General features: G+C 32.8%; 1 protein-coding gene across 4 annotated transcripts in view; it reads left to right on the top strand.

Moving 5' to 3' along the window:
- Nucleotides 1–23,192, top strand: part of DYNC2H1 (dynein cytoplasmic 2 heavy chain 1) — a 293,546-nt gene that overhangs the window by 5,901 nt on the left and 264,453 nt on the right. For 3 of the 4 annotated variants that reach the window (XM_074335552.1, XM_019717180.2, XM_019717179.2), the window contains exons 4-18: nucleotides 742–860; nucleotides 2,520–2,664; nucleotides 3,397–3,629; nucleotides 5,716–5,850; nucleotides 5,956–6,069; nucleotides 6,847–6,958; nucleotides 7,288–7,412; nucleotides 8,557–8,732; nucleotides 11,635–11,830; nucleotides 15,197–15,292; nucleotides 17,831–17,983; nucleotides 18,618–18,716; nucleotides 19,754–19,893; nucleotides 19,977–20,205; nucleotides 21,094–21,221. In XM_074335552.1, the coding sequence (XP_074191653.1) occupies nucleotides 742–860; nucleotides 2,520–2,664; nucleotides 3,397–3,629; nucleotides 5,716–5,850; nucleotides 5,956–6,069; nucleotides 6,847–6,958; nucleotides 7,288–7,412; nucleotides 8,557–8,732; nucleotides 11,635–11,830; nucleotides 15,197–15,292; nucleotides 17,831–17,983; nucleotides 18,618–18,716; nucleotides 19,754–19,893; nucleotides 19,977–20,205; nucleotides 21,094–21,221 (2,200 nt within the window). The remainder of the gene's footprint in view (nucleotides 1–741; nucleotides 861–2,519; nucleotides 2,665–3,396; nucleotides 3,630–5,715; nucleotides 5,851–5,955; nucleotides 6,070–6,846; nucleotides 6,959–7,287; nucleotides 7,413–8,556; nucleotides 8,733–11,634; nucleotides 11,831–15,196; nucleotides 15,293–17,830; nucleotides 17,984–18,617; nucleotides 18,717–19,753; nucleotides 19,894–19,976; nucleotides 20,206–21,093; nucleotides 21,222–23,192) is intronic. The other variant, XM_074335553.1, reaches the window with a different exon arrangement.

Here is a 23,192-nt window from a genome sequence, read left to right as displayed (position 1 = left end):
AAAGATAATAGGACTTTTATTTTAAAATGTATTTTATCTGAAGGTAATTATAGCTTTATTGTAGCTATAGATAAATTATTATTCATATGAACAAGTAATATGAAGTGCATGATATATACAAATCATTATTTAAAATAGTAGATATACAGTTTTATTCTTTGCTTGAGGAGCAAATTAGATGTTTTTTGAATTCCATAGACCCAGAAAAAATAGTGCGTTTATTTCCAGCATGTGAGTAGCCACCTAGAGATTGTCTAGTTCATTGGGAAATTTTAAAGCAAATTTAAAAGTAAAACTACTTTAATTTGCTTATATTTTGAAATTGAATTGGAAACATTTATTGATTAAATTATGATCATTTCCAATTTCGGAAATATCCAATATCATGATGCATTTTTCTGGAATTAGATTTAGGAAAGCCTAGTGTTCGAGCAGCAAAATCATTGATGGAAGAAGCAGATTGACAGTTCAGGTATGAATGGTTTATTAAAGCAAATGGCAGTCAAGCATACTGAGCAATAAATTTGACATGAAGTATAAATTTGGTGCTGTTATTGTTTCCAGTGGATTTAAGTAAGAACGTTCTGTTGATAGAAATTGAAAACTTTTTTCTGTACGTCCTCAGAAAAAAGAACTGTATATATGAATATATGAAATATGCAAAATCAGCGTAATGAACCAGATAACTTTATGGCTTTTCATTTTCAATTGATACATTTTTTTCCCTTTTCACTTTTTCAGCTATTCTTACACCAAGTGATGAGTTCCAGTTTTGGATAGAACAAAGTCATCGTGGAAATAAACAGATTAGTAAAGAAAGAGCCAATTATTTTAAAGAATTATTTGAAACAATCGCAAGAGTATGTGATTCATACATAGTTATATATTAGGCTTTTGATAAAAGTACTTTAGGATTCTATTTTTAATAGATTTACCTCTGTTTTAAAATCATTACTTGATGGTTTTGAACAAAATATATCCTTCATATATAGCAGGGTTTGCTTAAGGTGTGTATTTAACATGAGTACAACTTAGAAATCCAAACTTTAAAAAAGTTTAATCTTTAGTAAATATTTTTTTCTCAAAACATAATTACTGTAGTAGATAGGGGGAAAATACTAATACACTAACAAGGTGTATTTATGTGGAGATAATATATGTTCTTTTGAAAGAATATTCACTTTATTCAAATTAGCATTTTGAAGTGATCTGTAATATAAAAAGTCTTAGTTTTATATTAATACTTATTTGATTGGTTATTCCTTGATGTATCTACGGAGAGGTTAAATAAGTGACCATTTTAATTATGGTTATAAAAAGTCTTGTTTTCAAAATAAATAAATAGTAATTTTCTATTTAGTCCCAATAAGATTTCAATAATATAATGTTAATGAAGTGTTTGAAGTGATTTTAACACGTTGCGTACGGTGGGGTTTAAATCCCTCATACCCCTCTGTTCCGGCAGGTTTTTAAACGAAACAACTTTAAAATGCACTCTTCTCTTTAAAGCGTAAATGCTTCTATGTCATTTATTATTTTTCTATGGAATTTTTTAGGATTTACTGACCTATGATGTTAGTAATCCCTCCTGGTGTGATACTGCAGAAAGCAGCTTCCTTTGTGCAGTGGGACAATATGTATTTCATGAGGTATCACCGAAGAGTTAAATAAAATAATTCGGTGTTTTTCCAAAAATAACATAATTCAAAATCGCCTAAGGGATACTAAGGTTCCAAATGTTATAAACAAATCACTACAGTTCTGGAAAACTCTGTTTATTCGTACATCCACTGTTGTGAATGTAACACGTGAAATGACTCATGGGTGAAAAAATGTATCCGATTCAAAATCACTATTTTTTTAGGAAAAAAAAATAATATGAATTCTAAAAAGTGTACATATGATGCAGACTTTATTCATTAACGACATTTGCCCGTTAGATATTAACGAAACACAAATAATTCAATAAAATATACAAAGTAAAAAGAGTCAACAGTAAAAACGAGAATTCTCGTTATCCGTCCTTAATGCATGGCTCAGAAAAACGAAGATTCTCGTGATCCGTATGCAACGTGTTAAGCTTTTTTTGAAACAGTGATGAAATGTACTATAAAATAGTACCTTGTTCTATGATAGTATTGTTGGTAACTTTATGCAGCACAGTAAATGAATAACTATGTCATCTACAATGGGAAGGTATATATGGTGATAAGTCTATCTGTATTAGGTAAATAAAATAAATGGATCCACATTTAAAGAAAATTAGGCCAAGCGTAAAATTAAATGAATAGACTTTTTGCAACTTATATTTGTTATGGCTTTCATGAAATTTATGTTTGTGAAGGAACTTACAGTGTATTTACGTGAAGAAGAAATATATCATCTGGTAGAAGAAGGAGGAGAAAATAATATGGCAGATATTAGAATTGTAGCAGTTGATAAAGTCTGAGAACATTTTAACTATATTGCCCAAGGTATGAATTTGATTATTTTTACAAATGAGTGTGTTTTGGTTTTAGGAGTTTTATAACTTGGATGGTCTGTCCTTATTGGAAGTGGTTGACTTGGTGGAGACGACTCGGGATGTTGTCGATGATGTCTGGAGACAAACAGAACATGACCATTATCCTGAGTCACGAATGTTACATCTCTTAGATATCATAGGTACTAGCAAAGAAATCAACTTGTGAAATTTTGGAAGCTTGTCTTATTTTGTTTTCTGTTCTGTTTTTCTTTAAGTCGTACTTAAAATGCTCCTTCGTGTAATAATTGTTGCTTAAAGTAACCCTTAAAGCAAATACAGGATTATTTAAATAGACAGTTGTATATAGTTGGTTAATATAAGTCATATGTGTCTAATTCTTTGACCATTAATATAATTAAATTTACATAGATTTTTAGGTCCCTATGCATGAATTAATTTAGACTTTATTTTGTAATGAACTGAAAACTTCTTTCGTATTATATTGGCTTATCTGTCAATATTAAAAGTGCCAATATTTTTTGACCCTTTCCTTATTATCCTAAGGAAATATTAGACAAGTACATAAAGGAGTATGTGTAAGAATATTTATTGCAGCATTGTTTGTAGTGTAAGAGTAGAAACAAATAGCAATTGAGAAGTGGTCACATAATGCTACATCCATACAGTAGGCTCTGCAGCCTTTATAAAGATGTACATCTTTCATGTACATGATGTATTGTGAGATGCAAAAATACTAATGTTTTTGAAAAATATTTGTTATGGACATTTCTAGTTTAAGGGTGTGCCTGTGGTATTTCATAGATCCTTAGCTTGCTAATTTGTGCATTATTTTAATTTTGTCACAAGCATGTACTCTATAATTATTTTGTAAAAAGACATATCCATTAAAAGTTTGCTTTATTTTTTATTAGGTGGTTCATTTGGAAGATTTGTTCAGAAAAAGTTGGGAACTTTGAACCTATGGGAAGATCCTTATTATCTTGTGAAAGAAAATCTGAAAGCTGGTATTTCAATTTGTGAACAGTGGGTGATTGCCTGTAATCATTTAACAGGTCAGGTGTGGCAGCGCTATGTTCCTCATCCATGGAAAAATGAAAAATATTTTCCTGAAACACTTGACAAACTTGGCAAACGCCTTGAAGAGGTATCATTTGATTATTTGGCTGTTTGTCTTTAAGTGTGAAGTGGGTCCTTTCTTGTTTGTGAGTGGATTTTGTAATTAACAAGCACTACACATCTGATAGAAACTATTTATACTTTGGAGAGAGAATAAGAGTTAAAGTTCATGTAAGATAATTTATGGCATCATTTGATACAGTGCCAGCTGCACAGTGGCTGTTAGCTAAGTGCTGGTTTCCATCTCCTTTCTTTGTCTTTGGTGTGTGGCTGTTCACCTTGTAAGTTGTGAACTTCATTTTGGTCTCCTTTGTTATAAAAAAGATAATCAACCCACTTGTCCATGTATGGAAGCTGCAAGACATTCTCTTGGCTATTGAAATGGTTTTTAATCAGGGACAGCTTTTTAGGGGGTACTCAGTGGAAATATTTGAAACAGCTGCTTAATTTTCGTAAGTTACAGTTTCAGTATAGGACTTACATATTTAGCTTGAAGGATTAGGCAAAAATGAGAATATGCAAAGATGGCATAGCTGACTTTTCCCTTTTCTGCTTAGGGCAACCGTACTTTGGGGATTTTAAAAAAATATTTTTCATCACGAAAAATTTCAAATATACATAAAAGTAAAATAGTATAATGATTGCCAGTGTATCCATTACTTAGTTTCAATAGCCATTGACATTATTCAGTACTTATTCCATCTTTGTTTCCCCAGCCTTCCTTTTTTTACTGGAGTATTTTTAAAGTCAATACCAGAAATCATATACTTTCACCCTAAAACAACCACGATACCAGTATCACATCTAACAAAATTACAACAATTTCTTAATAGTATATCGTATCTAAACAATGTTTAATTTTTCTCATTGTCTCAGAAATTTTTTTAAAAGTAGGTTTACTTGAATCAGGCTGCTTCATAGGTGGTACTATATATTTTTTTCCCACTTTTTGTTTGATAAGTGGGTTCAGGTATGTTTAGCCTGATCCATCTGTTATAATGTTCTCCATAATATCTTTTCTTAGTGATTTTAGCAGGTATTGATGATCATGAAGGGTTGCAAAATGGTGATTTTCTAATTGTTCTTTCTGCATTTGTTAGTGAAGATGGAAGAACTTTTTGTCATCAGTTTTTTAGTTACCTTGATATTATAGTTTGTATAGGAATGGCAGTATAGACAATTGCTTCTTTCCTTTTATTTAAAACTTTTTAGAACAATGAATAAGTTAGTGTCATAGTAAGTTCTACAGGCAATCAATGAAATGTTTTTAGCAGTGAATATGAACCCATGAGTTATTATAGTTTATATGTTTCCATTCATTGTAGTTATATTCAAATTGTTTCATGTTTGGGCAGTGAGTGCCCCCTTTAAGTTGGCTCCTACGTCGTTTTGACATGAATTCAGTATTTCTTTAATAATTTCCTTACTTCCAGGCCCCCCAAAATATACCAGCCCATCTTGTAGATTTTCTGTCTTATTCCTGGAATTAGTCGTTTCTCAAAGAACCTAGTTCTTTTTAGTGAAAATGGTAGTTATCAATACTTCTAGGCCTTCTCAATAAGGATTATAAAATGGTGTTTTTGTTTTTAGCAAGAGAAAAATAAATCATGAATTTGTACTGATATTTCCAATTCAAATAGAAGATTATAGTGTTTTTACTTAACCTTTGATTGTTACGGAAATTTTAAATGCAAAATACAATGATTTGTTTTTCAGCTCTCTGTAAATTATACATAATAGAGTTGTTAACCTATCATTCCATTATCACAAGTGAAATTTTATGCAGAATTATGAAAATCAGAATTACTGTATTAAGGAGGGGAGATGTTAAAACTTGATTTAAATGAGCTTTAAGCATAGTTTAAAAAGTTAGATTTTTACATATTTTCACTAGATTTGAGCACACTGATAGTAGTGTGATGTTACAGTATATGCCTTTGAATATCACTTTGATTATTGATGAGTAATAATTCTCAAAATTATAGTTTCAGTTTTATTGTTAATTTCAGAAACCTAGTTAAAGAAATTTTTGCCCAGTGTCTTTTGATCATAGACCTATTTGTGCAGATTTATTGATTTAAATAAATTAGTTGTTTTAATATTTTATGTTTTAGGTCTTGGCTGTTAGAACAATTCATGAGAAGATTCTCTATTTCTTACCTGCTAGTGAAGAGAAAATCACATGCCTGGCTCGAGTATTTGAACCTTTTACTGGCCTGAATCCTGTGCAATATAATCCATATACTGAGGTTGAATATATATGTGTTTCTCTATAAAATTTTTTGTTTGTGTTGTTCTTTTTACCAGCAGATTTAAAAAGTATTACAGTCTAATAATATTGATAATTTTTTTAGCCTTTATGGAAAGCTGCAGTGTCTCAATATGAAAAAATCATTGCACCCACGGAACAAAAAATAGCAGGAAAACTGAAAAATTATATTTCAGAAATTCAAGATAGTCCACAGCAGGTAATATATTGAAATATTTCATTTTTAATGTTTCCCTTAATGTTGTCACGCAGCATCCTACCCATCTGTCCCCTCATACCTGCCCCTGAAGAAAGGAGAGTCTGTGAGACTAATCCTTTCAGGGACTTTGCTTCACCTTTGTGCTTACACCTTATGTCTCCCTGTTTGGCCCCAGGGGATGGTTGGTCAGCCAATGACAGGTAAGATTCCTCACGGGGTGAACAACCCAAGCCAGGCACAGCTGTGTGGGGACCAACAGGAGAACCCATGGGGTTGATAGAGGTGGGCATAGACCCCCCACCTTCCCCCGGCTAAGGAGAGCTTCTGCCTTTGTGGCTGCATTCCTTCCCACAACCTGCTTGGGAAGAGATTCAATGTTGTGATAATAATAGTTCTCCATCTATTCATATCAGTAAGTTTCAGCATAAAGGTTTTGTCTTGGGGAGGTACATCCTGAAACTGAGGGTTCTGCTGCTTGCAGGCAAGGGTAATTAGTTCAAATCAGTTTCTTAATATAATGTGTGAAATTCACAGACCTTGGAGGAAACAATGTTGCTTTCTTGTGAGTGCATCAATAAAAGCCACAAGGTGGCCAGATTTCCTGTTTCATAACTTTCTTGATTTCTGTTTCTTTCTTAACCCTTTGCTGCCCATTCTCGTTCGCTCACTGCCTGTGTTGCGCTGGATGCGACACCGTAAGCTATTTTAGGAGATGTGTCCGTATTTACCAAGTTGATCCACTTGGGATGAACATATACTTATTTTATTTTATATCAGCTTCTTCAAGCATTTCTGAAATTTAAAGAGTTGGTGAAGCGTCCAACTATAAGCAAAGAATTGATGTTAGAAAGAGAAACTTTACTGGCAAGACTTGTGGACTCAGTTAAAGGTAAAAGTTTATCAGAGATTACAGTGTTTGCCTGAGAAAATATTTTTATGGGTTACTTTTTTCTTTGTTGTATATACGAGTATACCATTTATGGTTAAGACTACATTTTATGACATCTATCTGCTGAAGATTAATTTACTATTTCTGTTATAAGTGACAGATTTTTTTAATTAATTGGTTATTTTCTTTCTGTATCACTTGATATGGTAAGGGACCAACTATTAGTATTTTTCTATCTACAATATTTGACATAGTGCTTAGTATATAGAAGGCATTTAGGGAATCTTTGCTGAGTGTGTGTAATCATTTATTTGATTTAAATTTTATAGATTTTCGATTAGACTTTGAGAATCGATGCCGAGGAATTCCTGGTGATGCATCTGGACCACTTTCTGGCAAAAACCTTTCAGAAGTTGTCAATAATATAGTTTGGGTTCGCCAGTTGGAACTAAAGGTATTTGTTTTTAATAAAAGTTGAAGAATACTAATTGTAAAATGTGCTAATTTAATGTAGAAGGCACTCTAGAACTATAGTGAAAACAATAAAAACCGTTCTCTGTTTTCCTTGGCATATCCATCTAATTTTCATGTGACGTGTAAAATTCTGAAAAGGTGTGCTAAGGAGATTCTAATGGTTCTACTCATTCCTATATAGAGATAATTATCAAATAATTTACCATTCCAATTGTAGTTATTCCAGTTAAGTGCCCTTTAAAAAATATTCAAGAGGAAAAGCATCCTTTACACTGCCTTAAAAAAATCCTTTGAACATCTTTTGAAATGTATCATTGCAAAATCTTGGTAGTTGGGAAGTCTGTCAACAAGTTATGTGTATATAAGTAAACCATTTTAGGTTGAAAGGTAGTTAAAGGAAAGGTAAAAGGTAATTATGGCATTCATTGCCTTAGGTAGTGGCAGCAATGTATAGATTTAAAGGACTATTATTTTAACATTGTCAAAATTGATGTCAGAATCTTACATACTTACTAATCAGTAGGTGGTACAATGTCTTACATATAACTCATATACTGTTGGTTTTAATCTGTGATGAAGAGCAAGCAAACAGTCCTAAAACATTATAAAGGCTAGCATGAGAGGGAGAGGGAGTTCTATTTACAGTTGTATTTTTGATTTTTTATTTTCTGGAATATTCTGCTTAATTTTCTCAGTCAGTTTCCAAGGCGCTGCAATGTTTTTTGTGCAGTTATGAAGGCAAGGCATTTCTCTCCTTTAATTGCCATTCAAATTGGCCTAATTATTGTTTGAGCTATTAACCAGAGCATTTAGCAAAGGACCCATGACTACTTAACATGTTTAGGAGTTTTGCTGTATTCTTGGAGATATGCTGAACTTTCCTTCTTACCTTTCACATTATGCCTTTTATGTGTTATCCTCTGTGTTTTGCTATACTGAGGTTGTATAATTCAGAAGCAAAATAGAGATTGATATTTTTATATTCACTGGCAAATCTTCTATTTTACTGTTTATAGTTGAATGGGAAAATAGTTTCAGAATCACAGCTCAGAGAAGGGGGCTTATTTTATGCTAATTTTGATAGATTTTAAATAATAAATGTTCTCGTAATTTGGCTTTTTAAGGTGGATGATACTATCAAGATAGCAGAGGCTCTTTTGTCTGACTTGTCAGGATTTCGATCTTTCCATCGAAGTGCTGAAGATCTCTTAGACCAGTTGAAGCTATATGAGCAAGAACAATTTGATGATTGGTCCAGGGATATTCAGTCTGGATTGTCTGATTCTAGATCTGGTTTGTGGTAAGTATAAATAGACTCAAAAGAGAAATCTACACAAGACTTTTTTTCTATGTTATTAATCCAAATGATAACATGGAATTAATCATCTCTGCTTTGCCCTTTCTTCAAAGTTGCTGCTGCTCCTTACAATTTTTTTTTTATTCCGTGTTTCCCCCAAAATAAGACCTAGCTGGACCATCAGCTCTAATGTGTCTTTTGGAACAAAAATTAATATAAGACCTGGTCTTATTTTATTTTATATTATATTATATTGTATTATATTGTATTATATTACATTATTGTATTATTTGATATTATATTATATTGTATTATACTATATTTTATAGTTTGTTTTGTTTTGTTTTTTTATTTTATTTGTTTTATAGGTTTTTTATTTTATTTTACATATTTTGTTTTATTTTATGTGTTTTGTTTTTATATGTTTTGTTTTATTTTGTTTTATATGTTTTGTTTTATATGTTTTGTTTGTTTTGTTTTATTTGTTTTGTTTTGTTTTATATGATTTGTTTTGTTTTATTTTATGTTTTGTTTTATTTGTTTTGTTTTGTTCATTTGTTTTGCTTTTTATTTGTTTTGTTTTATTTTATTTTGTTTTACTTTATATGTTTTATTTGGTTTTATTTTATTTTATGTTTTATTATTTTGTTTTGTTGTATTTTGTTTTATTTTATATAGTATTTTACATATTTTATTTTATATATTTTATATTTTATGTTATTTTATATATTTTGTTTTGTTTTATATATTTTATTTTATTTTGTGTATTTTATTTTATTTCATTTTATATACTTTATTTTATATATTTTGTTTTATATACTTTATTTTTTATATTTATTTTATTTTATGTATTTTATTTATTTATTTTATATATTTTTAATATATTCTTACGTATTTTTTATATATTTTTTGTATTTAGTTTATATTATTTATATTGTATTACTTTATGTTACATTATATTACATTATATTGTACTATATTATATTATGTTATATGTTACCGGGTCTTATATTACATTACAAAATAAGACTGGGTGTTATATTATATTAAAATAAGACCCGGTCTTGCATTAATTTTTGCTCCAAAAGACGCATTAGAGCTCATGGTCTGGCTAGGTCTTATTTTCAGGGAAACATGGTATAACTTCATGTCATTGAATTCTTTCCCTTTCTACTCTGTACCTAAAATAGGAGAAATGTTCCAGCATAACTAACTAGTTAACTAATTTTGGAAAATACGCACACTTTGATTTCTATAGTGCCGGTGGTGATCCACTGTATATGATAGCATACCAAAGGATGAGACCTGCTGTAAAGAAGCCTATTTAACTTTGTTCAACCCAGGGTTTCCCATTTGGTGACGAAATTCCCTGACTCTTGTTCCTCCCCCCGCCCCTGTAAAACCCATTATTGTCCCATAGAATTAGTGTGTTTTGGAAGATATTTTGGGATATGCTGGTATGTAGAAACTCATTTTGGAGATTAGTTTCCAATAAAGGCAAAAAAGGTCATAATAATTTTCTGGCAGGCTTTATTTATGTTTATATAGGAAAGTTTAGGTTAAATATTTATGCCATTTTAAAGTATGTACTTCTTAGTACTCTTTGTTTTATGTGTTATTAAATAGGCTGAATAGATTTGTTCTTTTTCGTTTCAGTAGCTCACTTTCTAAGACCTGCAAGTTCTCTTAATTGTGAAAGTGATTTAAAAGAAGGAAAATGATATAAACATGATCTTGAAAGACAAGTCATGAAAATATAATACTTTATTCTTAATTTAGCTCAGCATTTTTACAATCAGTGTGGACATGAGTCCCCTAATGTAAAATTTGCCATTGTAGCCTTTACAAGAAACACAAGAAAGGACAGTCCTTAGGTAGTGAAACAAAGAGTAATGAAACATTTGACTATCACTCCTTCTACCATTTTGATACTCATCGTTAATCCTGTAATAAAAGGTATTTAAAGAACAAGGCAGGCTAAGTAAAAAAAAACCACATATATATATATATATATATATATATATATATCTATATCTATATACATAGATATATATATCTATATATTTATATAAAAGCACGTTTTAGAAAATCAAAACCTTTTCTCTTTGTGGTGGATATGCCAGTTTTGAGTCTTAGCTGTAGGTTAAGGTATTGATTTTTCTAACTTCAAAACTGTTTGGTTGAAATATTGTTATATATTAGATATTACAATTTATTATCAAGATCCCAATTGTGAGATACTTTGTGAAAAAGATAACTTGAAAATTATAATTAACTTGTTTTACTTTGAGTTAATGTTGTATCTACAGAAAAGTTGTAAAAACTTGTGTTTTTCATCAGTCAGACGAGTTAGAACACAAAACTTAAAAAATTATTCATTTCTGGGCCAGCTCAGTGGCTCAGGCGGTTGGAGCTCCATTCTCCTAATTCCGAAGACTGCCAGTTCTATTCCCACATGGGCCAGTGGGCTCTCAACCACAGGTTGCCGGTCCAACTCCTCAAGTCCCACAAGGGATGGTGGGCTCCGCCCCCTGCAACTAAGATTGAACACAGCACCTTGAGCTGAGCTGCACCCCAGATGGCTCAGTTGGTTGGAGCGTGGGCTCTCAACCACAAGGTTACCAGTTCGATTCCTCGACTCCTGCAAGGGATGGTGAGCTGCGTGCCCTGCAGCTAGCAGTGGCAACTGGAACTGGAGCTGAGCTGTGCCCTCCACAACTAAGAATGAAAGGACATCTTGAAGCTGAACGGCACCCTCCACAACTAAGATTGAAAGGACTTGGAAAAAAAAAAAGTCCTGGAAGGAAGTACACACTGTTCCCCAATAAAGTCCTGTTCCCCTTCCCCCCAAAAAATTCTTTAAAAAAGAAAGCTTTTTTAAAAAATTATTCATTGTGTTTTATAGTATTGAGGCTAATAGTCGAATTATGGAATTGGATCCTAATGATGGATCATTAAAAGTACATTATTCAGATCGATTGGTGATTCTTCTGAGAGAAGTACGTCAGCTTTCTGCACTTGGTTTTGTTATTCCTGCCAAAATACAACAAGTTGCAAACATTGCACAGAAATTCTGCAAGCAAGCGATTATTCTTAAACAAGTAAGAAATTATATTTTTGAAAACATGTCTATTCTGAGTTCACTGCATTAGAATATTTTAAGGACTCTGTTTTCTACTTTTGATTTTTTAAGTTAGTAAAATAATAAATCTTGTGAAATTATGGTTTGCTAAGTGACTAAATTACAAATTTGCTTTGTAAACTATATAGAAATTTATTAATTTAAGGTATTATTATTATTATTATTGCTTTTTCATTTTAAAAGCATTTAGAAAAATAGAAGCTTGTTTTCTCTTTTTTTCATGTTACTTGCATGGATCTTAAAGGGCCTTCTAATTAAAGGGTCCTCTGCCTGCTTTTGAGGGACAGAATCTTAGGGAATTACCAGGCTGATAAACTGGTCACTGTTTTTGGTCATTTCTTTGGTCTGCCTGTTCAGCACATTGCCATCTATAATTTACCTGTTTAAAACTAAATATTATCATCTCATTGTCTTATCTACTTATTTACAAAAGGCCCTTCTTAATTATGCCCTAACTAACCTTACTGGTTGTGACCTTCCCCTCATATTGCACCCTATGCTTGAGTAATATGAAAACTTGGCTCTTCTATGAACGTGTCTCCATGGACTGTTATTTGTTCCCTCTGAGTAGAAAACTCAAAGTCGTCCTTTAATTCCCGACTCACATTTCACTTTCTTTGTTGTGTCTTCTTTTAGTTGATTGTTCCAAATTCTGTGTGCAGTTTGCAAATCATTCTTTTTTTTGTTTTCCCATTTTTGTCTCTCAGTTCATTATTAGATCTTAGAGGGCAGGAACAGTATCTTGTATATTTGGTCTTTCACTTATTCTTTTGTTTAACTGAGCACCTTTACCGCCAGTCACAGTGTAGTGAGGATATAAAAATGTATGTATTACTATCATATTCTGGTACAGGTTTTCCCAGCCTCATCCCTTTTGACATTTTGGATCAATTCTTTTTTTGTGGGAATGGATGCATTGTAGGATGTTTCTAGCAGCATCTCTGGCCAGTAGCATGTCCTGATAATCTAAAACATCTCCAAACTGCCAAATGTCACCTTGGGTGCAAATTAACTGTGGTTGAGAACCATTGGTCTACTGGGAGAGAACAAACTAAACACTGAGTTCTCATTAAGTAGGAAGCTCCTAGAGATGCCTTATTTTTGCTGTTTCAGTTAATCCCATTACTGACCTAACTGGGAATTAGATTTGTAACATAGTTTTCCCAGTGCCACACAGTTAGTAAGTTATAAAACTGTGACTTGATACTAAGTCTCTTTGACTCCAAAGCCCATATTTATTCTATTACAGTTCATATAGTGATGACAGATATGTTATCAAAATAGAAAACAATATTTGATATATTATGGATGTTCAGAAAATCCTGTGAAATCATAGAGGTGGTAATTTTCAGTTATATTCCTGGATAACGGTAGAGGTAGTATCAGATAAATCTTTACTGAGGAATGATGTTTGATGTGAGTCTGGAAGAGTATACATATGTTTTCTCAAGAGCACAGGGTGATCATTTCAGATAGAAGTACTACATACTCAAGAGCGGAGAGTCTTGCTCTCTTTTGTATCCTAAGTATTTAGTCTAACACAATAGGAGCTCAAGAGATGAACGAATAGACATTTAATATTTGCATTTACCCCTGGACGAACAACTGGGAAAATCTACTTATATGTACTTCTACTACTGAGCAGATATTTATCTAGAGTAGGGATAGTGAAGTAGGATGTTGGATAGATAGCAGTAAGGTTGGACTGTTGTAATAGTATATGTTCTGTTGCTTCTGGTTTTTCTCATTGGGCTTTTTCGTGGAATGCTATTGTGGTACAGAATAATTAGAGTGGGTATCCCCTACCAAATAAACCGTAGTTTAATGCATATTAGTGGAAAGAAGAGAACTCTAAATATTTTTTAAATACCTACTCTGTGCCAAGAATTCTATGAGGTGCTGGGGATACAAAAATTAAAAGACTGTCTTCCTAAACTCCTTAGGCTCTCTCGACAGTATCCACTTATCTTCTTCCCAGAATCTCTCCTTTCCCCCCAGCAGAGTTGACAGTGTCCTCTTCTCTCTACCACTGTACCTTGTAGGTATCTCTATTTTTTGATTCACTGACTAATTCAACAGACATTTATTGAGTGCCTGCTATTTGCTAGGTACTGTTCTTGGAGCTGTCACTCCAGTATGGGAGACAGATAACAAAGACATAGATAAATGATACAGTGTTAGGTAGTGATCAGTACTTTGAAGAAAAATAAAATGTAGTAAAAGGATTGTGATAAAGACTGCTATTTTATACTGAGTGATCAGGTTAGGCCTTGATGAATGTTTGAGAAGAGACATGATATTAAGCGAGTAAAAGAACCATGCACATATCTGGAGGAAGAGTATTACCGTCAGCTGGAGTTAATGACATATACAGAGTTCCTGAGAAAAGACTCACTTGGTGGGTTAGAATAACAGTAATGAAGCCGATCTGGTTGCAGTGCAATGAGGGAGGGATTTGTGGTAAGGCTAAGGTCCAGTTCATGTAAAATGTTTGTGCCAGGTAGGATGTGGATTTTGAATTTGCATTTCATTCATAAGTTGGAAAACATGGGAAGGTTGTAGTTTAAGAGTTTGGGAATTTGGATTTTATTCTCAAATGTATTAGGAAGTTATTGGAAGGTTCAGAGTAAGCAAAATATGTGGTATGATTTATGTTTAAAAATGGACCACTCTGGCTGCTTTAAAGGCTTCGCACAGACAACAGAAGGCCCTGATTGAAAACAGAGTGACCAGTTAGGAAACTGTCGCACTGGCGTTGTCAAGAGAACAGGGTGCTCGGATTGGGGAGGGATGGATGGAGGTGGGTGAAGTGGTTGGATTCAATATATATTTTGAAAGTATATAGTCAATAGACTGTATGGGATACGAGAGAAGAGTAAGGACAACTCCAAGTTTTGTTGTTTTTGTTTTTTGATATGAGAAATGGATAAATCATTGTGTCATACACTGAAAAATAAAGTAGCAGGTTTGGAGAATTGTAAGGATAGAGAGTTCAGTTTTTTAGCACTTAGCATGCTTTACTGGTTTCCTCTATGTTCCCATATAAGACTGTGTACTTCTGATTCCAGGGACTAGGTTTTATAATCTTTGTTCGATCAGCCCCCGGGGCATGACTTAGCAAATTACAAGAACTCAACACATATTTGTTCATTTTTGTATAATAATACATGCATAAATGCAATAATGGAGATGAAAAACTATTTTTTTTAATCTTAGAATTGAGAAAAGTTATTATTTCCATTCAGACAGTTAAAAATGAAGTAAAATTAAAAATTAAGTGTGCTATTTATTATTGATTTTTGCTAATTGGACTTTTACTTTGTAGGTGGCACATTTTTACAATTCTATCGATCAACAAATGATTCAAAGTCAGAGACCAATGATGTTACAATCTGCCTTAGCATTTGAACAGATAATTAAGGTAAATGGACTTTTCATGTTATTATAATTATATTTTACATGTGAAGTGTTTCTTATTTCTTAGTTTTTTAAAATACCTTTCAGCTTAATATAGCCATTGATCTAAGGCTATATTTTGCTCCCTAATGACTTACTTCACTTTTAACAAGTAACATTTTTTTCCAAATGTAGATTTAAATGGTTATAATATTTCACATATTTTGGTGCTGATTTTGATCATTTGAATTAGTATGTATAATGTACAATTTGTATGCCATTACATTTACTTATTCACTGAAGTGTGAAGTCCTTATACACAAGACTCTTTAGGGTTCTTCCATCACCTCCTGATTTTATAATTTAAGATTATTTGCTCTTTATCTGTGCTTATTGAAATGTCCACACATATGAAATTAGGAAAACCTAGAATAGTTTTTAAACTATATGTCACTATGTGACTGCTAACTTTTTGAAATCTACATTTTTAGTTTTCGTAAACATGAAATGTTTGGGAAATTATGTAGAAGAGGGATATACTCTTTTATTTTATTTGAAAGTAAATAACTAATTGTGTCAGGGTCCTTAAGACTACCCCCAGATCTGTGATTTCCTTGGAGGACTCACGGGACTTGATGTAGTTGTACTCACAGCAGTGACTTATTACAGCGAGAGGACACAAAGCAAAATCAGCAAAGGGGAAAGTGCGTGGGGTGAATACCTGGCAAAACCAGGCGCGAGCTTTTGAGTCCTTTCCCAGTGGAGTCATACAGGGCATTTTTAATTCCCCCAGCAATAAGTTGTAACACAGTGAAATGCTGTCTTACTAGGGAAGGTCATTATCAACTTAGTGCCCAGGTTTTTATTGGGGGCTGGTAGGAATTTTCAGACTAGTAGGTATCAAAATTCCATGTTCCCTGAAGAAAATCAAGTGTGCAACATATACTATATTGTTTAGGTACAGTCAGCCATTCTTAAAAGTTAGGGAGTGGGAAGCCTCCCAAACTCCAAGACCCCAGATGCCCACTAAGGTCCCGTCTTTTAAGCAGGTCTTTTGAGGGATAACAGTCAGACTTGCTATGTTCACTCTTCCCTGCGTACTAGTTCTCAGGCTTAAAATCAACTAGAAGCTTATATAAATCTACATGAAATCTCTATAAAGTTATATGAAACCTATAAAAGACTTGCAGATATTATTAAAAAATATTTTTTTTCCTATTGCCAAAGCTCAATACGAGTTTATTGTAATGGAAAGATTCAAACATAAAGGTAAACAAAAAGAAAAAGGTCTTATAATTGCACCACCAAGACATGACTATTCTTAACAGGCCATTTAAACTTTTCTATGCATATTTATAAGTGTACTTTTGGAAATGGGATCATACTTTATTATTTTGACCTTTTCTCCTAATATATAAATTATGTTTTCATTGTAAACCTTTAGAGCCTTTTCTAATAAATGTATTCAAAATAATACCTTGATATTTCTGAAGAGGAAACTTATTTTGAGAAATTAGGTTGTGAGAATTTAATAATTATATTTAACATGCTAAATTAGACATAATAGTGGATAAAAAGCTAAGATAGGGGAGAGAGAACACTAAGGTTCTCTATAATTCTCTGGCCACGCACTATATTGTAGAATATTGGAAGGCAGAGACCCTATTTTCATACCCTTAAGCAATACAACAGTAAGTTGTATGTAGTAACTATCAGTAAATGCTTTTAAACTGATTCACAGGGTATTTTATTGAATTACTTAGGGTCATTTACTCATCAGCTATTTTGAGGGTCTGCTGTATTCCAGCAACTTGCTGTGCCTTACTCTTCAAGTGAAGTATACCGGTAGCTCTTTACATGTGTCTCACCACTCTTTCATGTGTCTTAAGTATTTCCTTTACATAGATAGAGCACCACATCAGATGGTGTTACAGTTTTTGCTTCAGTCATCAAATACGATTTAAGAAACTCACAAGAAGAGGGTAGTTCAGCTCTGCCAACATTACCCTGGCAATGGAGTTAGAGTACTGCCTGCTTTTGCCAATCAGGCGATGGAAAATCAGCTTGGCCCCACTAAAATTGCAGAGATGAGTTGTTTTTCCATTGGTGGTGACTGGAGCTGTGTGAATATTGCTAGAATGGTTGTTAGGCCCCTGTTTTCCTAGTCCTTGGGCTAGAGGGAATACGCTTCGTTTCCCTGTGGGTGTCCCAGGTTCTCCAGTGCCCTGTCCTGGATGTGTGGGAGACAATAAGGAGAACCAGGTGCCTTGTTCCTCCATTCCCAAGGGTTGTGGGCTGTCTGTCTTCTTATTGCTACCTTTCATTCTTCCAATGCTATTCGTTATGTTATGTCCAGGGATTTTTACTTGTCAGAGAATCTGAAAGGAATGGGGCTACTTAATATTGGCCAGATTGCCTTGTCATTTATAAAATGGAAAAATTATTATATGCTCTTTTTATTGCAGGTCGGTGTTAGGGATAATTGGACTTGTGATGCAGAATATTGAATATTTTGGAAAAAAGAAATACATTTAAATACTAAATGTCATTTATTCTACCGTAGAATTCAAAAGCAGGAAGTGGGGAAAAGTCACAAATTACTTGGGATAATCCTAAAGAATTAGAAGGCTACATTCAAAAACTCCAAAATGCTGCTGAACGACTTGCTACTGAAAATAGAAAACTAAGAAAATGGCATACTACATTTTGTGAAAAGGTATACTTTATTTATAAAATTGAATAAGCTATGAATAATATTATTTAAAAAGTAATTAGGACATAATTTTAAATAACTTCTTATTTGGAAATAATTTGAGCCTTAAATTGCAAAAATAGAACAGAGTTCATATTTACCCTTCACTCAGCTTCTCCTGTTGTTAACAACTTACATGCAAGTAACCATAGTACAGTTATCAATACTAGGCAATAGACCGTTTTTCAGTTTTACAACTTCTCCACCAATGTCCTTTTTTTTCCAAGGATCCAGTCCAGGATCCTACATTGCCTTTAGTTGTTGATACTCAGTAATCTCTTCCTCCACAGTCTTTCCTTGTTTTTCAGGACCTTGAAACTTTTGATGAGTAGTGGTCAGTTATTTTCTGGAATCTCTCTCGATTTGGGTTATATGATATTTCTCATGATTAAATTAGGGTTATGCAATTTTGGCAAGAATAACACAGAAGTGATGTTTTGCCTTTCTCAGTGCATTTGATCAGGCGTTGATATATCTTATTTGAGGTTGAGTTAACCTTGATCACTTGGTTAAGGTGGTGTCTGTCTCCTTTTTTCCACTGTCAAGTTACCATTTTTAAGGTGATATTTTGAGACTATTATGCTCTTATTTTTAACAGGTGGTAACTCTTATGAATATTGATCTGCTTCGGCAGCAACAGCGTTGGAAAGATGGACTACAAGAATTAAGAACTGGCTTAGCAAGTGTAGAGGCACAGGTAGAATGTGTTTTACTTTGTGTCTACACTTTGAAATACGATCTTTTCAGAATGTGAATGTATGAATCGATGAAAAGTTCATCAGGTTTATTTGTAAATCTTTATTAATGAACTCCTAATAAATTTAGAATTCGACTGAATTATGCATCAAGACCATAAATCAACAATGCATTTACACTTAAAAATATAAAAAGTTTCTATTTGTCTTTCAGAATGCCAAACCCCTCAATTCAGAGTTTGTAGTTATTTCTGTCTTGGTGCTTAAATATCTATCATTTGTTAGTTTTCTTTTAGGTGATTGTGACATATGTAGAACACAAAATTAAGTTTTAGGGAGAAGCCTCATGATTAAAATAACCATTTCAGAATGTTTTTCTTTTGGGGGCAAAATTTCAGTTCTATGCACACTTTGATGTGAAATGATGCATACAAAAGTGGCTAGCACAAAGCCTGCTACATGATAGGTGGTAATGGGATTTTGGTTGAATATGAGTTAAGTCTCTTACACATTTACATATATTTTTCAGTTCTTAGAACTTAAGAAAAACAAAAATTAAAGTATTAGAATTCATATATTTATGGATGTATGGAAGCAAAAGAGTATATAAACTATACTGAACATTTTAATATTTTAAATTTAACATGTTTTTAAATGTGTAATGGATTATTAAGGGAGTGGGAAATTGTACTTGATGGGGATTTTTGAAAAAGGACTAAAAAGTTCACAAAAAATTGTTCCTGTTACTGTTATCATAAAATAAAATCCAAATATAAAATCTATTTTGTATTAACTTGATTTAAAAAATTCTACTGATCTTTTTGTATTCTATTTAGAAACATGAAAATTAGAGATTTTCGTATTTGACTCTATTATATACACTCTCATACCAAGTAGCAATTAAGGAGTTACAAGTTTCAAGACATTTAAAATAAGTGTTTTCATTGCTTATAATTTTGCTATATGTGATATGAAAGCATTAAATGAAAACCCATTCTACTACCTAATTTTAAATAAAAATGTGAATATAACACATTAGGGATTCCAAGCAAGTGATATGCATGCGTGGAAACAGCACTGGAATCATCAACTGTACAAAGCTCTGGAACATCAATATCAGATGGGCTTAGAAGCACTTAATGAGAATCTGCCAGAAATAAATATTGACTTAATGTACAAGTAAGAGTTTTTGCAACTCAGTTTAATTTTCAATCTATACTTTTCTAATAATTTATATTTTAAAGTTACTTCTTTACTTTCAGACAAGGACGGTTACAATTCAGGCCTCCTTTTGAAGAAATTCGGGCTAAATATTACAGAGAAATGAAGAGATTCATCGGAATTCCTAATCAGTTTAAGGGAGTGGGTGAGGCAGGAGATGAATCTATTTTTTCTATTATGATTGATAGAAATGCAAGTGGATTTCTGACTATTTTCAGCAAAGCCGAAGATCTCTTTAGAAGATTGTCAGCTGTTTTACACCAACATGAGGTACGGCACATATAGTTTTCCATCTTTCTATTATAATATTTCATTTGATTGATTGAATTAGTATTAAATGTACAAATCAATAGTTTATTTTCTATGGCATAAAAGAAAAATATGGCAAACCAGAGAGCCAGAGTTGAGGATTGTTATACAAGCTAGATTTAGGCCACAGATGATAAAAAAAGTTACATTAAAAATCTATTTTTTGTCTTTGACTATATGAAAATTAAGAAACTAACTTTTAAAAATTTTTTTGGCAACTTGGAATGTGACATTGTTGTGTCAATTTTAATTCCTTTCAGGAAAGTATATCTTGTTCTTCATTCTTTGGAGCAAGAGGAATCTTTGGAGGGAAGCCTTCAAAGTTAATGAAATAGAGATGATTTAACATCTTACTTTTGCTTAAGTGCATCATTACTAACTGACTCCAAAGATAAACTCTAATTGCATTTATTGCTCATTTGTATTGATCCTGAGACTATGACTGAGACTTCGACCAGTTTCTAACTGCCATTACAATGCTTCTGCATTTTAGATATCTAGAATCAATTGAATCTGGATACTTTCAGATTTGTAGCCTGTAGTGGTTCTTGGCTTTAAAGAAGTGATTCTATCTTTGTGTACATCAAATTTGAGAAGAGAATCTAAAGAAAGGGTTTTTTCAGTTTCTTCAAAAAGCTTTTATGATCACTGTATTTCTATGTAAATAACTTTTTTCTATTCTTTAGACTACACAGTAATGATTATATTTACATACTTACATTGAAATTAACTTACATGCAATAATGTTTGCCCATTTTTATTGGTTGGACACTAATATTAATATTTATTAATAGTTGGACCCTAATCTTTAAAATGTTAATTTAATAATGTTTTTCATTCTTTGACTAGGAATGGATTGTAATTGGGCAAGTTGATATGGAAGCTCTAGTGGAAAAGCATCTTTCTACTGTTCATGATTGGGAGAAAAATTTTAAAGCACTGAAAATAAAGGGAAAAGAAGTAGAACGACTTCCAAGGTATTAGAAGTTAAAGTAGTAGTACTTATGTACCCTAACAGTTTTGCCGTGGCTAGTAAGGGTACTCTTCACTTAGTAACACTGAGTCAGGTTAGTTTGTACCTCCTCTAGAACTCAGCTATGACACTTGAGTATCATCTGAGTAGAGCATTGTTAAGGCTAGAAGTTTGCCTTCTAGAGGCTCTGTTGGCTGAACCTAGTTGGATGACTAGATGGAGGGAAGAGGCTTCTATGCAGATGTGGCATGAGGATCTAATACAGGATACGCATAGGCACAGTTTAAGAATGGTAAGCGACTGCTGAGAACATACTAGGATATAAAAGTAATGAGATTTGACTTTCAGAATGCCCCGGGAGGCACACAATACAGTGCTGCATCTAGTATTGCCCTAAATGTGGAGGAAACCTTCTGAGGGGCTTCTCACAACCCAGATACTTGAGAATATATTCCCCTCACTATCTGAAATTCGTATAACTGGAACTACTCTTTTTAATAAGCTCGATGAGAGGCCTTGTTTAATTGTGCATATATTTATAAAGGATAATATCACTTTTATTAATTCATTTGTTGATTCTTTCAATAAATATTTGGTGAGCATTTGTAATATATATATAAACTTGTCCTATGGGAGTATGAAGATGACAAAGACAGAGTACCTGAGATCAAGTTACTTGCTCTCTGGTAGTACAATAAGTCAAGTATATTTGATAATTAAGTCAAATACATACAGGGGTTGAGGGAGTAGATTCTGGAGTGAGATGGCTCTTGCCAGCTGCATGACTTTGACAGTCAGTTGAGGTAGACTCTGTGAACCTCAATTTCCTCAGCTTTAAAATAGTTACAACTATAGGGGCAGCTGGTTAGCTCAGTTGGTTAGAGCACCATGCTGTTAACAACAAGGTTGCTGGTTCGATCCCACATGGGCCACTGTGAGCTGCACCCTCCACAACTAGATTGAAAAAACTACTTGACTTGGAGCTGATGGGTCCTAGAAAAACACACTTAAAATAAATAAAAGTTTAAAAAAAAATAGTTGCAACTATAGTATTTATCTCATAATGTTTTGAGGATTAAGTGAGTAATTTTCATGTAAATTACTGGCACAGGATAAGTTCTCAATATAAATGTTAGTGGTTATTAGTTGTTATTAATCTGAGTTAGAATTGTCTATATTCCATATTAGAGATTGAACTAGGTTATGGAGATTTACAAGATGTTGAGATCCCATCCATTTATTGCATGAAAATCAGGGAATGTTTTGTTAAGATAGAAATTCTTGAACTAGGATTTTGACAAGTAGAAATAAGAATTGGAGGTTAAAGCAGAGCTTCTCAGGAGAGGGATTTGTATGCTGAAACCAAGTAGTTGGTTGATTGAAAATTTGATTAGAGTTAATGTTTTATTAGAGACTAGAGGAGATTCTCCTGGAAAGGGGTAGATAGGTATAGATTTGGGAGAGTCTCACATTCTAAATTAGGGAATTTTGATTTTATTCATGTCAGAATGGTTTGCTGTTGAAGGTTTCTAAACAGAAGTGTGTTAGTATCAAAGCTGTACATTAGGACTATTAATTTGGAAATAATGACTTTTATGGCTGAATGAAGTGATTAGAGGAAGAGAGGCTAGTTGGTCATCATCCAGAAGACCAGTAACAATTAAGTTGTTGGTACACAAAATGGGGTGGAGGAAATATGAGGTATTGAGAGGTCTTATTTGTGGAGGCAGATGAGGAAAGGGATTTTTTAAATTACAGAAAAGTACAATGGCAATTGCTGTTAAGATTTGATGTTTTGGACACATTTGTACATATACTTGGACTATTTGGATCATGTCATATGCTACTATTTTTAGTTAACACTATTTCAATTAATATTTTGCCATGTTATTACCTAGTTCTCAAAAACATGATATTTAATTGTATAGATATACAATAATTTATTTAGCCACTCCTGCATTTAGCTTTTTTCTAG

This window comes from Rhinolophus sinicus, linkage group LG06 (assembly GCF_036562045.2).
Source record: "Rhinolophus sinicus isolate RSC01 linkage group LG06, ASM3656204v1, whole genome shotgun sequence".
NCBI lineage: Eukaryota > Metazoa > Chordata > Mammalia > Chiroptera > Rhinolophidae > Rhinolophus > Rhinolophus sinicus.
This window is presented reverse-complemented; position numbering and strand designations above follow the sequence as displayed.